This window comes from Coturnix japonica, chromosome 1 (genome assembly GCF_001577835.2).
Source record: "Coturnix japonica isolate 7356 chromosome 1, Coturnix japonica 2.1, whole genome shotgun sequence".
Classification (NCBI taxonomy): domain Eukaryota; kingdom Metazoa; phylum Chordata; class Aves; order Galliformes; family Phasianidae; genus Coturnix; species Coturnix japonica.
The window spans coordinates 138,873,382-138,890,759 of record NC_029516.1 but is presented as its reverse complement, the minus strand read 5'-3'; the positions used below and the strand labels follow the sequence as shown (position 1 = coordinate 138,890,759).

Here is a 17,378-nt window from a genome sequence, read left to right as displayed (position 1 = left end):
TGTGGCACAGAAGATGCTTGTAAGTCATGCCAAAGGTATTAGGCAAATAACTGCTATACCCAGGCATGCTGAACAGTAGGATTTTACAATAATACTAGAAAAGCTGTAGCAAGGAACTTCTGTATTACCACAGTAGGAGAGGTACTGCTAATCCAAACAATTGCAAGTGGCACCTTGTAAGCATGTAAAGCCTTTCAATGCTCACCTACATTAGCTGAAAGCACCTGATGTATTCTGAGCTCTAATAAGTCTGATGTAGGGTCAAATGCAAGCATGTCTTACTATAGAAGCAAAAACTTCTAAAGTTCTGACTTCCTACACTAGGATAAATATTAAAGTAGTTAGTATTGTTCTAATAATTCCTGTTTTTTTTGTTTTTTTTTCTGTTTTGCTTTCTACTCCCAAATCCCACAGGAGGCCCAGAGCCTGCAATGCCTGATGTAAGTAACGTTTACAAACTAGTAATTAGCTGCATAATCCTTGTATTTCAAGAAGCCCACTGTTTTCTATTGTATTTTCCACACTTAAAAATTCCAGTCAAATCAGAGAGTACCAAGACTTTTAACGTATAAGGGAATGGTTACCTACTGTCTCTTTGAGGAGGCTGAATTAGGTTCTTGCCACTCTGAAGCTGTATTTCTTGTAGTGGCTTTTATTTCTCATTTTAAACTGTAATGCAGAGTCGATGACATGTAGTAAGGTGGCATTTATTTCCATGCTATATTAGCTCCCAGTACCATCCATTAGTGCTCCAAGTCGTCGGACCGGGGTTTGGGCATCAAGAAGAAGAACCGAAAACGACAGGACGAAATGGCAAAAGGAGCAGGATCGTTTACTGCAGGTAATGTTAATCTTTGTGACTTTGTGTGTGGTAACTATTACAAAAGAAAACTTCTCTTGACTTCTATGACTCTTACTGATGGCAGAAGAGGACTTCGAGCTATACTTTCTGGGCTGCAGAGTCACATACGTAACTTTTCAGAAAGAAAAAAAGAAAGGGAAATGCAATTAGGCAAGGATATGCTACAACAGATCTACACTTCTAGACCTCGTATCATATCAACGCTCTACAGCCAGAATGCTCCCAGTAGAGCGCGAGCGTCGCAATCAGTTGCTCCTCAATATATAGAGTTTACAACAACACCCCTAAGTCATTCACATGCAAGAGTATGTTGGTTGTTTTTTTTTTCTTGCAAGAAAATTCTCTAGGATGAGTTTTGCCATCCATTCGAGACGTTGGCTGCCTTCATCTCTGAATATAAAGCAGTGCTATGGTTAAATGCCTGCTAGCATCCTATTGTTAAGCAGTCACTCAGTTGGAATCATCTTGGTTCCCAGGACCTCAGGAAGCTGAACCAATTGACTAGTGCAAAAAATCCCCGTTGATAATCAGATACCAGAGATGGAGGAAAGTGTTGCAAAAGGAAAGGGCCAATGATTGCTATCTCAAGATGATACACAAAAAACATTCCAGGATTAAGTAGGCTTATGCTTCACTGAGCTGAGGTCTTTATTGAAAGATGCATCTGCGTCTGTGGAAATTTAATTATAAGAGTATGTATATAGGTGCTTGTTGGCTTAGCCATAGATCTCCGCGGCTAAATAGATCGCAATCTCACCACTCTGTGCAAGACAGCCCTGCTGTGAGCCTTACGCACACTTTTATATGTCATAGCAATCCGTGCATATTAAATCATGATGATTACCCAAAATCTATCTATATCCATCTCACTCCTTTCTTCTACTTTGCGTCATGCCTGTCTCGCCTTTCCAACTCCCGCAAGTACCATATGGGCGCTCCAATAAGTATTGTCTATAAAATTGTTCATAATATCTGTCCTAGACTCCTTGGCACAATGTGTGACACACGCCTGAGATGATGCCTCTGCGGCGACGGTATCATAAACCCTTGGCTTCTCTTTTACTAAGAACCGTTTAATTCCTCTGCCTTCTCCTCGTTTCCTTTTTTTTCCGCAATTGAAAAGCTAAATTTAGCCAGAGTAATAATGCTATTTCTCTGTTCCATGTCTTTATTTAAAGACTAGAGAAGGGAAGTCTTTCTTTGCTAATTTCCAGCATCTTAGAAGGAATGTCTGCAATCACTGCATATTTTACTTTTCCCAAGATTGAAGTGGTGGTTGACAAAAGCAACACAATGTTTATTGTGAACCTTGAGTAATGCCTTAAGACATTGCATTGATTTCATATTAAAACCAGTCATAGGCAAAATGGGAGGTCCCAGAGTAGGCTTTTGTTCAGATGAGTTTTCTTGAAGGGCAAATGTTCTTGCTGAAACCAAATTACTGCCTCATATTTCCCTTAGTCATTGCTTTATATTTATCATATTACTCTGTCTAGTTCCAAAGTTAAATATAATTACTCTGTAATCAAGAAATACTTTTAGATAACTTAGTTCCCAACTGAACGAAAATCAGCTGTAACGACGGAATACAGCAGATGTGAGGTCAGTTGTTATGAGACTTTGTCATGTAAGAAGCCTAGATTCTCTGAAGTTGATGGCTGAACTCTTTGTGATTGTATTTGAGCCAAAATGTCCATTTGTGGCTCACCTAATGTCCCAGAGGAGCTCAAGCAAGTGTTTATACCACACTCATGAAATAAAGAGTAGAATATTTTAATGCAATTAAACCAAATTCCTTATTTATGTGTTTAACTTCATCTAACCTAATAGGAGAAGTATAAACGGGAACAAGAAAAACTGAGGGAAGAATGGCTACGAGCTAAGCAAGAAGCAGAAAAAGAAAACTCCAAATATTTAGATAGGTAAGATGGTTGAGTATGGCTTCACCCTTTGATTGTTTGGTTTTCACTGTGCTTTTTAACATACTAGTGGTGAGATGTAAACATATGCATAATAATTTTGTTATTTCATTTATTGCCTTGTTTTGGAACATAATTGCTCCTAAACCAAAATGATTGCCTATGACTTTATAGAAAGCGATTAGTAAAATGGAAAGAGGAAATTAATTAGTTTAATTTTACTTTTTTCATCATGGATTGGTTAACTAACTAACACTGGCATTCAGCTGTTCTATCTCTGGAAAATTTACATATCAAATCAACTTCAGCTTGGCTATCATATATTTTAAAACTTAACGTGTGTTGTTTTCTATTTGTAGCTCACCTTCTGGCTGCTTATGCAGACCATGCACAGGTTTTTGCTGAGCACACAGGAAGTACCCTGTATACGCTATATCTCTCTCTGCTACGTAAACACTGGCTACATCAGTTGTGTTCATGTTGTCATGAGCATCAAGACTTTAAATTAAGGTTTACGGTTTCAATATTGAAGAAACTTGTTTGTGCTGTTCAAAGTCTTTGCTGTACAAGAATATAAAACATTTCATTTTAAAAAATCATTAAAAATTTGGATGAGCCAATCCTTAATTGGCAAAAAGAATTTGTCTTCTACAGTTAAAACTTATTTTGACCATTGAAAGACCTTTTTCATGTTTGACACGAAGGTTAGCGGTAAGTCAGATACTTAACTTTCTAATGGCAGGAGAATAGCAGGCTGGAGCTTTCCCTCCACATGATGGATTCCTGTTGAAGTAACAATGGTCGAGCCACAATGGCTTGTTCTTAAGTGACTGTTCTCAAGTTTGAGAGATCGAGTGTGAGAAAAAAAAAAATGTGGTTTATAAAGAAAAGTTTGTTTTTGGTGAGGATTTAAGTGGAGATGGAATGGCATGGAATGTAAGAAGTGTTTTAGAAAGCAGGATGTTTCACATAGTTGTGGACACACTGCCCACCATGCTTGCTAAGGCTGCTGTACGGAATGAAGCTCTTGCATTAGGAGAATAAGCCAGCAGGCACACATTCAAAAAGAAACCACACCCTGTCTCTTACATTTGAGAGTATTTGGGATGCTTTTTACACCAGCCTTCCGATGTTGAATAAATAATCTCTTCTGATTCCATGCCCAATTCTGCTTTTTTTAAAAAAAAAAAAAAAACAACACAAAAAGCGGAAAAAGGAAAAAAGAAAACAAAACAAAAAAGAAGACCAAACCACAGAGCTTCATCCCCTAAAAATGTTATTTCTTTTATTTGTCACAGGAACAAACTGTTATAACCTCAAACACAATCTCAGTCTCTACACGAGCTCCATCTGCCTCCAGCGTTCTGGAGTGCGGCAAGACCTGAAGTTGACCAGTACTCCTGAGGAGCCAGAAGGAGATGGAGGAAGTGAGCTGGCAGCACACTTGCTGGCCAAGGAAGAAGAAAGGAGGCTTCAGGAGGAAGAAGCAGCCCTGCGTTTTGAGCGAGAAAGGGAACTCCAAGAACTAGAGCTTGAGAGACCAACGTAAGAGAGGGAACAGCAGTAATGCTGAGGAGCAGAGACCCGGCCGAGCGGAGATGAGGAGCAGTACCGGCGGCGGGCAGAGACTTGCGGAGAGAGCAGCGCGGCGGCGGGCAGAGATCCGAGCAGACTGGCAGCAAGCAGAAAGCAGAAGGATATTTCAGTAGGATATCTGATCTCTATTATCCAAACTGCACATTGGTGATGAATCCTTTCTCGTCATAAAAGTTTTGACAATTACAACATAAATAATACAAGCATCAAACAGCTACCCATCGCTTCAATAATCGTGCAATTCATTTCAGGTTCATATTGTAGGTTTATCAGTGCAAGATACTACACAATACCGAAAACCAGTCTTGGTTACACCGACCAGTGCAATATAAGTAAAAGCCCTATCCAGTCACTTTTCATCTCGCTAACTTCTGTAGAACACGAGTGCGAGAGTGTGATGGTGCTGAGTTCGGCATGTCAACTTCAGCCCTTGCCACTTCCGGTACCGTTGCCATTATTTGTTGAGAAACCACTCTCTCACCTTGTGACAGCGCCAGCTCTTTCTCTTTTCAATTATGTATAGAGTAAGTCACACATACATTTCTACTGATGTTGCAGGCCTCGAGCGAAGAGACTTGCGAGACATATCTAGCATGGTATACTAACTTAAAATTCTTCAGCCCTGACTGCACTATCTCTTGCCTATGAGAGAGTGAAAACCTGCACTTACATAAATATCCTGCTGAGCCTGAATAACATTATGCTCCACTCCTGCGCGGGTTCTTTCCTGCGTGTGTGCTGATGGGTTCTTAGTAAGAACCAGTGGAACCGATCCCTCTTTGAATGGAGTGCTCTAATGCTACCCATTTCGCGGCATCATTTTACATAATACCGTGTACTCGATACAGAGGAGTCTCCTTGGTTCTTAAATATTCGATCTCTAAATCACACAAGATGACCTGTATAGCAGCGAGTGAATATCGCAAGAATCGTAAGATCTTCGAGATCGGACCTTGTCTATCATAGGAGCGCTTGCGGCTCCCAGCCTCAACAGGCTTTCGCCAAAAAATAATAAAACCTTAAAAATATGTTCTAAGACAATACCGCAATGCTGATCTTTTATCACACTTACGCTTTTAGTTGTCATCAGTTGCTACAGCAGTCCTTTTAGATCGTGCCATTTGCTATACATAAACAAGCCACATCATGCTATGATTAGCAAATACTGGCCTATATGATTACTTCGGCATATTTAATCTCGTATATATTAGAGTGTGTTTCTTCCATCACCACATTTCAGTTTGAACTATTTTATTTATTAATTGCATAAATGCAAATTCTTGCATACAAAAGAGTTTTCCCAGAACTCACTGTTTCCAGCCGTCACACGGAGATTAATGATAAGATGCGCGAGTATAGAGCCCTAAAAGAGTACTGTGCTGTGCCACTGATCAGGATCTTAACTGCCTTGCATACACACCTTTGTACCTCGTTTTCACTCCTTTGAGGAATTTCCCTCCTTTCCCTATTATTTGCTAAATATACCGGAATTAGCTGCATACATCCTTGAGAATTTCTGTTTTCGGACTAAAGCTTATCTATTCCGCTCTTTGAAATAATATGAGATAAAGTCTACTGTCATATAGTGAATTCTACTCATTCTACAACCTGGATAGTGTCGTGTATTCTATTTATAATCTTCTCCCTCATGTTTTCAACATGTTGTCATTAATATCTGAACTTTGTATTTTCTGTATGTATACTATTAGTTCAATTTTGAAGTTTTTTTAAATATATATTTTCTTTTTTCTGCATGTTACTTCTAGACGTTACGAACGCTATGAAGTATCTAAAACAACAGAGAAACCGAACCTGGCCAACCTCTTCATTGACAGGTGAGAAGAAATGCAATCAATGTATAGGTTGAAATATCTTCAGCAATAAGTCTTAAGTTCTTAGGCATGTAGAAGTTGTCTTTACTCCCTCGCTACAAAAAAGGCAATTTTGGCTGTTTTTAACTTTTTTCTTTTTCTGGCTTCTTTTGTTTGTTGTATTTCTGACTGATGAAATTAAGGCTCCTTAGATCTTTGTCTTTGTGGGAGCTTTTGTTTGTTTTCCTAAGTATCTGTTAGAAATATTTTTGTCAGGAAATATTTATAGTTCTATGTATATCTTTTGCTGTACATAAAGATAGTGCATCTTTTTTTATAGGCATTATGAACGCTATGAATCTTCCAAAACCATTGAGGAGCGACCTGGTCAGTCATTTTCTGACAGGTATGTGTAATACTGAAGTTCAGCATATATGGTAATACAGGATCACAGAATATCCTGAGTTGACGGGACTCAGAAAGATCACTCTTCACTGTCTTCATAGACTCTCTTTGGACACTCTCTGATAGTTCTGTATCTTTCTTACATGTGGTACCCAAACCTGCCCCCAGTGCAGGAGGTGAAGCTGCATAGCACAGGGCAGAGTGAGGCTCTCTGTGTCAGAAATCCTTGAAACTTCCAATCAACTTTGGCTAATGGCAGCTACTGCAGTTTTTATGGTCTGTTTTTGTACTGAGGAAACAAGTAACCAAACTCTTGGCAAATTACATGCTGTGCTGTAAACAAGAGTTAGTCAGTCAAGATTTTAATGGACGGAAAGCTAACTTAAGAAGTAGAAATCATTTGTTGGTCGTGAGGCGGTATTATGACTTCTAGCCTGCTGCGCGAAACAACAACAACTTCTTGGCTGTGTCATACTGTGCTATACAAATTAAGGTGCAGTCATCCCAATGAAGATTGTGAAACTTAGAGACAGCAAACAGGGAGGGATGTGACAGATAGCAGCAGCATATTTATTAGGATGGCAAGTAATGTGTCCACCCTGACACAAACTGTGAGCGCTTTGATTTGTTTGTTTTTTTTCTTCTACTTCGTCCATTGAATGTACTAACTGGTGCAGCTTCCCAGACTTGTGTAATAGACATTTTCCTTTCTATCTTTCAAGTTTGGGGCTGTTATTTAGAAAATGCTGAAGTAGCTTAAGAAAGAATATTTTGTGCCAAGCCTTTGCTGTTGATAACATCTCAAAATACTGAACGATCATCTCTGCTGTGCATTTAGTTAATTCTTACTGTTGGAGTAAGAATGCCTTTTTACATAAAAAGCAGCCCCAGATTTTACAGGGAATCTATGATGAATTTATCTGTAAACCTGATTTCAGAAGTTGCATCCACTAGATAGTTATCCCTTGCGTATATTACGAGGAAGACACTCAAGTGCTTAAAATCAGCCCAGGCAAGGTCAACCTACTCTTTGGATCTCCTGCTCAATATGCATTCATTACATTGGTCCCCAAGATAGAACAGTCAAAACCTTGGGAAGCAAAATGTTTGATGTTCGGTATATTTTTACACATCCAGTGCTGTACTCATAAGCGCACTGCAGTAGCAGCTTTCAGCTATGTACCAAGAAATGACTTCTGTTCCTTTCTGAAGTGTTTTAAACAAGAAATCTGGATGTATTACTTGAGATTAATACAGCACAGAGATGTTGCTGAAGATGCTGTGTAGAGATGGAGACCCAGCTTTTTGCTCTTTGCCTTCCTATATGGAAAATGGCATCTTTTGGCTAAAACTCATTAAAATATTATCCTGCTGGGCATAATCAGTGAGTAATAAGTTTCCTGAGAACAATCTGAGTGCAGTGTTTGAGGAGGTATTTAGCTTACAGTCTAGTGATGTGTGCTGAAGTGTGATTTAAGTTACTCATGAAGTTGAATCATTTATGAACCTGCTTTTAAAGTTATTGCTTCTTGACTGTAGTCTTTGGAGAGCTTCCACAAGGAAAGGACTCTTTGCTTTGTTTAAGCAAAAACAATGACCAGACCCTTTCAGCTGAAGAATGGGAATGTTCCATACTTGATTTCAACTTTCAGGATGTGGTTACCTATGTTGTGCATTACTGACACCTTTTTTGACACTTGAATCTCCTATTAGTCTTTGTTTTTTGTTTGTTTACCTGTTTGGTTTTTATTGCAAGCATTTGATGGAAAGGACATTGAAAGAAAGGGGCCATTTATCTGCAGTCTGCACTATGATCGTTATCCTTCTTGTCTGAGTGAATATTTTCTATATCTTTAGGAATAAATCCAAGTCAACTTCAGAGCTGAATGAATTCAATGCAAACAGAAATAGTAAGTACTTAATTTCTATTATTTTTAAAACCTATTTTTAAAACCAGTATATCAGGAGCAGTTACCCTAAGAAAATTAATTAGCAAAGTACTTTTTCATAGCTGAATTATTTATAATCAAATTTATGCTATGGCACAACTTAGTGAAGCTCTAAAAACAGGAGGAAATTCATACCATCAACAGGATGAATGTGATTAACTCCTGTCTTGAAGTAGTGCTGATTGCAAAAAGATGAAGTTTTAGATGACTGAATGTGCAGAAGATGAACTAAACGTTCCTATATATAACTGAAAAATGCTTGTGCTCCTTATATGTTGACTTAGCTTGGTATGTGCAGGTTTTTTTTTTATTGACTGTTTTCAACATGTGTTTGCCATTTTTAACTTTTGTTATCCTAGAAATAACCCAGGTGAAAATCAGCTCTTGATACTGTCATAGTGGCTTTGCAGTTTCTTGGTCTGCAGTTTATTGTGACCTTTCTTGAGCTGTCTGTCAGTTGTTACTGCTGTTCTAGAGGAAAGAGTGAAGACTTATATTAAAAAGCAGGAATTTTCTGAAAGCTACGTTTATGTCTAAAACATGGTTAGTAAAAGTAATCATAAAGTAAATGGTGCCATGGAGAGAGTACTATAAATGGACAGCATTGCTTTCGCACGTTAAAGCTCAATCATTGAAATCAATGAGAGAATTCACTTCCACAGTATTTTATGATGGTAATGGATAGCAGTAAAATTAAGATCATATCTCTAATCAGAGTAGTATTGAAATTTAAATTGAAGTGACTTACTGTTGAGTAATTTTCTTAATTAAGTGATCTTACTATAAGGGATAATTACTGGGTTTAGAAAATAAAGAAAAAAATGTTGTCCTCCAACTGTCAACAGAGATTAGAGAGAGGGCTGGTTGCTTTCCTCATTCAAAAATTCAGTCAGGTACTGAAAGGTCTTCTACTGCACAATCTTATTTCCACGGTTAGTTACCACAACACCCAAGTAAAAGAGAGAGATTCTGTATTAATTTTCCTTATAGGCATATACATAAGTGTAGAAAGAAGCTTGTGAATGTGATGATGAATGGTGTTATACTTGGAGTACTAGATGACTGACAACTGCTTTTGAGCCTGTGTCTTGTCCTAATAGGTACTCAGAGCAAGCAGTCAGAGAGGTCTTGGAACACAAGTGAGTCACAGAAGGGGACTCAGAAGGAGCACAACCTGTCTGCAGCAGAGTTAGAAAGACAACAAATTCTTCAGGAAATGAGGAAGAAAACATCTCTACACACGGACAGCAGCTGGATTAGGCAACGCAGTTCCAGTGTGCATAAGGAGCCAATCAGTCTGTACAGCAGTAGTATGAGGAGGTAGGAATCATGTTAAAAATTAACTTTGTCTCTCATCAGATATTTTTGTTTGGTTATTCTAAACTTCAGCTCCTATTACAGAGTCCTGAAACAAATCCAGCGTGTAAAAAGCTTTAAGGTAAACTGAATAGCGGTGTAGGTAGAGGAAGGTAATAGTATTCCAGCTGGGATTAAAGGTTTTTTTTGTAAGTAAAGTGTGTGTGTGGCCTGCAAATAACTGTTGCTTTCTCGGCTGATATAACAGCACTGGAAATTAATAGTACTGACAAACATGGTTAAGAATTTCAGTAAGATAATTTATTGTGGAAATTACTGTAGCTGAAGAGTATAAGTAACACAGAAATATTGGATCAGAAAGTCTCGAGTTCATTTCTTTCTGTAAGTAATGTATGAATGTTGGGTTTGTCACTTAGGAAACACCTGAGTTATCAGTAAGGAGAATGTTTGGCTATTGGGCCAGCATCTTGTTCATAGATGATGTGGAGGTCCAGCCTATGTAAATTGTTATTTTCAGTCTGGTACCCCTTAGAGACTACAAAAACAAACCCACTATTTGAGGTCTGTTGCTGTACAATGGATTCTGGCATAGTTCACCCTGATAAGGCTGCAGCAAAGAGCATTCTACTGTTACTCTGCAGACATTAAGTGCTACCTCTCCTTCACCTCTAATTTTTTATTTCCTTGAGACTAGGACTGAACACAAAGGATAATTTTCAATTCAAACATTTAAGTCGGTGTGTTTAGAATACCTTCAAGATGATTAGACAAATATATTCATTCTAGAAAATCTTAAAAATGATGGTTTCTTTTTTTACCTTTTGAAATCAGAATATAGCTCTTCTGCTTCAGCTGTACTGCCATTTACATTTGTATATGTGTCTGTGTTACAGAGGGGAGTCTTTGGACAATCTTGATTCTTCAAGAACAAGCTCATGGAGGCACCACTCAAGGTTGAACCAGTTTTCCTCCACTTCATCTCTGTCCTCTAATCAGGATCACAGTCGCCCAGTGTCCACTTCAAACCGGGCCTACATGTGCACTCCTTCTTCTGCCAAAGCACCTCCTGTGACCACCTCTGTGAGAGCCCCACCTGCGTCCCAGGCAGCCCCCCGGGTGCAGTCTCCTGTCTCTGCTTCCCAGCCAGGGTCGCAGATGCGCAGCAGGTGAGTAGGTGCCCTTCAGCTGGGAAGACACACATGTTAGGCTGTGCTGAAGAGTGAACTCTGTAGATGCAGCAGGGCTTAGGTAATGTTAATTAACAAGTCTGGAAAGTACCTGTAGTTTTCTGGCTGAATGGGACATTGAAAATGTAGACTGGTATGACTTCCCTGCTCCAGACATACATAAAATTCCCCAGGTTTGTCATCAGCGCTTCACATAGGTTAAGACAAATGAACTGGGATAATAAATCTCCAGTCTCAGAGCTGTATGATGCTTACTAAAATACTTAGTAAAAGCCTAATCCAGTTGGCTTTTCTGGTATTTATTTCCTGAGGTGTGTTTTAAGAGCAGAGTCCTCAAACCCATGCTTTATGGCTGTCATTTACATCTCTCCTGCCCTCTTCCTGGCATGTGATCCATCTCATCTCAGTGAGCACTCAGGAATGCTCATAATCTGTGCAATCATATTTTGAAACAAAGTGTAGTTCAGTTGTGATACTCTTTCTTTTCTGTAAGTAATGAAGATGCTCTGCTCTTTTATATACTTGAAACATTTTAAAAGCACCTTGAGATAAGATCATTTACACACAATTACATGTATTATATTTAACAGCACTGTAAACATTGCTACACTAAGACTCTCAGACTCTTTTTGATAAATTGACTTTTTTTTTTTTTTTTAAGGATAGATTCTTACATTCTTTTTAATGTAAGAAAATGACCTACTTATCTGTGCTTATCTTGTTCTCACTTCCATTTTCTGATTTGCTAACAGTTTGGTAGATCTAAAGAAATCTAACTCTGTATGGCTCATGTTCAAAGAGTTGAGATAATATTGTATATCCAGGACTAGTCTCCTGTTATCTAACAAGATGGTAGGATTTGGTGAGAGTGCTCACTAAAATGTAGCCTTCAGGATAATTTCCTGCAAATAAGAAATGAGGTTTGAACACAAAAGCAGTGTGCTTTTACTCTAAACGTAATGTAGTTTCAAGTTTATTTGTAGAAGGTATTTTATATGATGAAATGTCTCCCAAGAATGTGGCAAATTTGTCTGTTTCTATGTAACTTGGATCTTAATTATAACACTTCAGCTTTCCCTAGCTTTCAGATCTACAAATAATATTCCTCTTCATTGTATTTTCCTTGAGTAGCTTAGTAGTCTACTTTTTACCGGCATGTTTTTGTTTTTAATCTCAAGAATTCTTTAACTTTTCTCTTTTAATCTTTTTCAAGCTGGTTTTAAGGATTTTTGTTCTGTATCTAGGTCAGTCAGTGGGAAGAAAATCTGTTCATACTGTAATAACATTCTGGGCAAAGGAGCAGCCATGATCATTGAGTCTCTTGGTCTTTGTTATCATTTACATTGTTTTAAGGTGAGAGCTGGGAGTAACACTGTGAAGAAACAGGAACTAATCAGAAGCACGCATGGCTACTCAATGTTATGCTCACAGGGGCTCTACTAAAATCACCTGCTTTGCCTTCTAATCTGACAGTGTGGTACCTGCATATTTCCATGAGGCAGTCCTATCTGCAGGCATTTAGCATTCAGTGTTAATGAGAAGGAATTTGGCAAGTATGTGGCCATGTTGTAAGACCACAGGATTTTTTGCTGTCAATTCTAACAAAGAAATAAGTTTCTGAGTCCTTGTCTCCTAGAGAAATCAGCCTGGGGCAAACAGAAGAATAAATGCCTTCTGCAAATGTTGAAAAGGCACTTATAGTTCCCATCTCTGAGGACTGAATGAGGAATTACTCTGCTTTGGAGATGCTACTTTACCTTGCATCTTCCATGGCTTTAATAAGACCCCTCTGTGCCTCACTCAGTTATCAGGAGTATTAAAAGAAGTTGACTCAAAGATCTTCCTAGTGCTGCCCAGCTTGTATAGTAGTCAGTAGAGGCTGCTCTTCACTCTGTGCCTCCAGGACATGTATTCTGGGACAAGGGAGTCTACTTGGAAGTCCTTACTTATATAAGGCAATCAGAAATTTCTTCTAAAATGTCTTAAGATAAAGTGAACAATTAACCATCCACAAAATTCATTTATATTTAAGCAGAAAAGTTATCTGTAGACAAACAGTTATTTTCAAAAATTCAGGATATAAAATAAGGATAGTGTTAGTCTTTCCAGAGGCAGTCCATATATAGCAAAGGTTTATTCAACCACTATAGGTAAATTCATTAGTGTTAGCCTGAAAGCTATCTAGCCTCTTATTAGTGTGTTAAATAAAAATGAAATTGTCCCTTCTTTTCACATAAGAACTTGCTTCTGTGATGCAAAATCAGGATCCCAACACAGGTACTGCCATATGGAAGTCTGTGAGAAGCACACTCAGGTGTTCTGTGTCAAAATCATTGTTTGCAGCTAGGCAACAAATTCTTCCTTGTTGAGCTAGTTTTCGGAGAAACTGAAGTTCAAATTCAATTTAATCAACTAATCTCTAAATGGCATCTGGTTTTTCTCTGCTCAGTTGGTGTATCGCTGGTATCTGTTGTCCAGTCATCACCTTAAACTACTTTCTGAGTTGATTGCATTTCAGTCCACTAACCATTACACGTTTGCTTCTAGTGATTGTGGGTCTATGGTTCAAGCTTTGCTGGATTTAATCCAAGCTCCTTTTGAAGAACATTTTGTTTCTTCAGTATTTCGTAAGGAGTTGCTAATTACTCATCTGTCATGCAGTGCGTCGCCTGTGAATGCGACCTTGGGGGATCCCGCTCTGGAGCTGAAGTTAGGATCCGAAACAACAAACTCTTCTGCAACGACTGCTATCTCAGATTTAAAAGTAAGGCACCTTGACTGCAGCATGCATGAATATGGTGGTTCTTGGTGCTGTGAAACTTCAAGTGTTTGTGTAGCTGAGCCAGTTGATAGCTTTTGTGTTTTACTTTACACTGCTGTGTTAATGAATAGGTTCAGAAAGTTTTGATTGCCAGTTTCTGTCTTTTGTATGGTAGTCATTCTAAACTTCTAACATCCTGGTAGCTGTTTTTACCACCTTGTTCTTGAGCAGTTTCAAACACAGTAGTCATCTTGCTTTCTTCATAGGAAATTCTGAGAAAATGGTATGAAGGAGTTGTCAGCTGCTGAACAGGCCTTCTCTTGATAGCAGAGGAGTCCTTTTGAAAAATTGTCTACATTGATTTAAAAAAAAAAAAAAAAAAGTAATTTGAGTATGTATTTAGTTCAATCCTCGCACGTAATTGGAAAGGTATTAATTTATCCTGTGCAGATGGCACAAATACTGCTTTCTTTTTGCGATGCTATTATTATTTGAATTATACGTCTGTGATTGGTTATTCATTTAGGTACAAGTTCAGCAGGAATTGGTTTACTTACAGATCTTAATTAAAAGGTGCAGTATATATTTTTTCCTTTATTATAGTTTGCAGAATTCTGATTTACTGGAGCATGATGTTAAGGCTTTGAATACTAGTGGTGGTGTTTTGGTTTTTTTTTCTGCTGTCATATATGATGGTAGACAACCTCCTAGTTTTAAGAAGCCTTTGGAATTTTATATAACTCTACTTCTGGAGTTATATACTCTACTTAGAAAATAAGGAATTCTTTAAAGTGATTAAATTCAGCTAACAGAAAGGGCTTCTGAATGACTTCCTGGGAAACATGTGCATGTTTCTACATGAGCTGGCACATTTTTCTCACTGTGGTCCAGAAGGCAGTGGAGGGAGCAGATACTCATGCTACAACACATGAGCAGGACTTGGGCATCTGCGGGCTGAGAACCCAGCTCAGAAAAAGAGAAACGTTGCATCTGATGCTTTTGCTGTTTTCAGGTTCTTCTTGGATTGCAGGAGAAGGAAAAATTGCCCGCACCACAGAAATGATTGTGTGGTGCCAAAAAGAAAAAACCCACTTGATGCTAGTGGTGCATTCACAAAGGCTAACATTAGGGGTGCAGGGAGACCTCTGTGATCAGTGGAAGGAAGAAAGTCATCACCTTCCCTCTGAAGGTGGTCAGATCTATCCAAATTGCTGTTCAGAGAATGTCTTTTTGTTGAGAACAAAAGCATGCCAAAGTGACCATGTTCCTCTCTAAGGCACCCAAATGTGTGAGCAATTCAGTCTGGAGCCTGCTCATGTCATTTTAGCTTTCCCTATCTTTTCTTTTGTATGCAAAATTGCTGGATGAGTTTGATAAGTTTGAAACTGAAAGGAGTCTCTTTATTTAGTCCTTAACATGGTAGTATTTTGTGATGGCAGTAACAAAAAATTTTATCATAGATGAAGTGCAATTTAGTCTCTCTCTGACATTATAGCTTTTAAACTCATGATGTTGAGTAGCCTTTCAGGAGCAAAGTTAATCTGGGAGAAGTGGTTGTATACCCTTCCCGTCAGACTGCATCTTCCTGGGTGAGTGGGCACCTCAAAAAATAAGTTAGCCAATGGGAACTTGTTGGTGGAGAATGAAAGAGCAAAATCAGTGATTTGAACAATACAAAAGCCAACTGTGTGAGTACTGCCATGAGAATATGTACTGGCAATGTGGCACTGGTGTGTAATGTGGATAACTTTGCAGTTAACGTTTTGTGATACCTTTTCTGACAATTCATTATTTTGAAATATAAATGTACTGGCTAAAAGGTTTGAAAAACTACAAGATTAGTAATATTTGCAGTGTAATTTTATGGTTTGTTTGCAGAAATTTATGTTGGTTTTATGTTTTAAACTTGTAAAATTGCAGTGAAACACTGGTGTGTTGGCAGATGCCCTTCAATATGTGCAGAGAGACAGGATGAGAAACTTTTAAAAACATACATATTGCTATAGTAGGAAATCTTAACTGGATTATTGAAGGGTAAACTTAGAAAAGAAAAAGTGAACCTGTCTTTGTGTTAATATGAAAGTCAATTCCTTAAAACCCTGGGTAAGGTGCATGTTCTGTGGAAAGTGATTTGGCCTGAAATATTTGCAGTGCTATAGTTGGATGAAAACCAAATTTGTATTGTTTATGACATTTGGCTTGCTTAGACTGAGAATGTATGCTTTACTATGTGTTACCACTTCTAATAGATATGGTAATACAACTATCTGACATCTTTTAAGCAGAAACTGGATTTTTGTCACTATGATTCTTAAGTAGCTAAAATTTAATTACAGTTCCTTGTGTCTGTCTCTTAACAGCTGGACAACCAACCTCCATGTGAAGTAAACGTAGATATGAAACCACTGTTGCAGATAGAAGAAGAGGTGATTGCTGCTGATGTAGATCTATAAATATATATATTGTGTGTGTGTGTTTTCCAAAAGTAAGTCTTTTGCTTGTCTAGTCTTCATAGCAATGCATTATATTCTTCATATAACTGTATTTTTATTTATGATAAAGTAATTGCAGTAAGGAAGTATCTGGGGAAAATGCTTTCAGTTTTTCAGCTTCAAGTACTGAAAGCACAAGGGAGAATAAGTATATTTTCGGTAATAACTTCAAAATATTTTTGAGGCTTATAATCAACTAGTAGACTTTCCAATGGTATATGAAGAGGGTATTTTGTTTCTAAGCTCTTGAAATGAGCATTAGAGAATACTTAATATAAATATATATTTGCAATTGCTGTCTTTATTTTTGACATATACTGAAAGTGAATTCTCTAGGTTAATATGAAGCTGCGTTTAAGTGCACACAAATGTGTTTGCTTTCTGTACGCTGGTTTCTAAAATTGTGCTTTTTTGAAACTTAAATACAAAGAATTACCTGTTTGCTCAGTGGTGAAGGCATAATATTCCATGGAATCCATTTAAGGGGAAAGAATTCTCTTTTCCATTTTGAAAATGTAACTATCACTTTTTCCCTCCACAAACTAAGTGGAGAATGGTTGTTGAATTACAGTATATTTGTAAATAAAATTTCTGATATTGCATTTATTAGAAGCTTATTTTCTTTCTTTCTAGCAAAATGTATTGATAATGTGTTAAGCTGAAATATAGTTTGTTTGAATTTTGTCCTGGGACATCATTTTAAATGCCATTTAGGCTTAAAATGCGACCCTAAATATGTGTAAGAACAGTAGTTACTGCTTTTCTCTCTTCACTCCTGGTTGTAAACTTCTAATTTTACATGCACTTCTCCTCAAACCTCTTGTGCTCTTCAGCTTTTAATGTCAGTGGTGACATTGGTTCTTTGTTCTGTGTCCCTAAACTAGGACGTTCATAAGAGAGTGGAAGTTACCTGGAGAATCTTGCTGTGGTTAGAAAAGAGGCACTGAAAATATTCTGGATTAGATTCTACAGCTTCTGAAAACACACCTGAAAAGAGCCCTAGAGGTTTTCATCAGTGGCTTGCAGATTTAATTCATCAGTTTCCTTCCCAAATGCTTAACAGAATCATAGAATGGTTT

The 17,378-nt window shown here is 37.9% G+C and overlaps 1 protein-coding gene across 1 annotated transcript in view; it reads left to right on the top strand.

Moving 5' to 3' along the window:
- The window catches only part of LMO7 (LIM domain 7), a 128,429-nt gene extending 111,524 nt beyond the window's left edge, over positions 1 to 16,905 (top strand). The window contains 14 exon segments of the mRNA XM_032442945.1: positions 415 to 440; positions 728 to 841; positions 2,693 to 2,797; positions 4,080 to 4,169; positions 4,172 to 4,328; positions 4,629 to 4,761; positions 6,144 to 6,212; positions 6,529 to 6,594; positions 8,451 to 8,503; positions 9,643 to 9,862; positions 10,753 to 11,025; positions 12,291 to 12,399; positions 13,708 to 13,810; positions 16,168 to 16,905. Coding sequence (XP_032298836.1) covers positions 415 to 440; positions 728 to 841; positions 2,693 to 2,797; positions 4,080 to 4,169; positions 4,172 to 4,328; positions 4,629 to 4,761; positions 6,144 to 6,212; positions 6,529 to 6,594; positions 8,451 to 8,503; positions 9,643 to 9,862; positions 10,753 to 11,025; positions 12,291 to 12,399; positions 13,708 to 13,810; positions 16,168 to 16,190 — 1,541 coding nt within the window. The 3' untranslated portion in view covers positions 16,191 to 16,905.
- Positions 16,906 to 17,378: the final 473 nt, after the last annotated feature.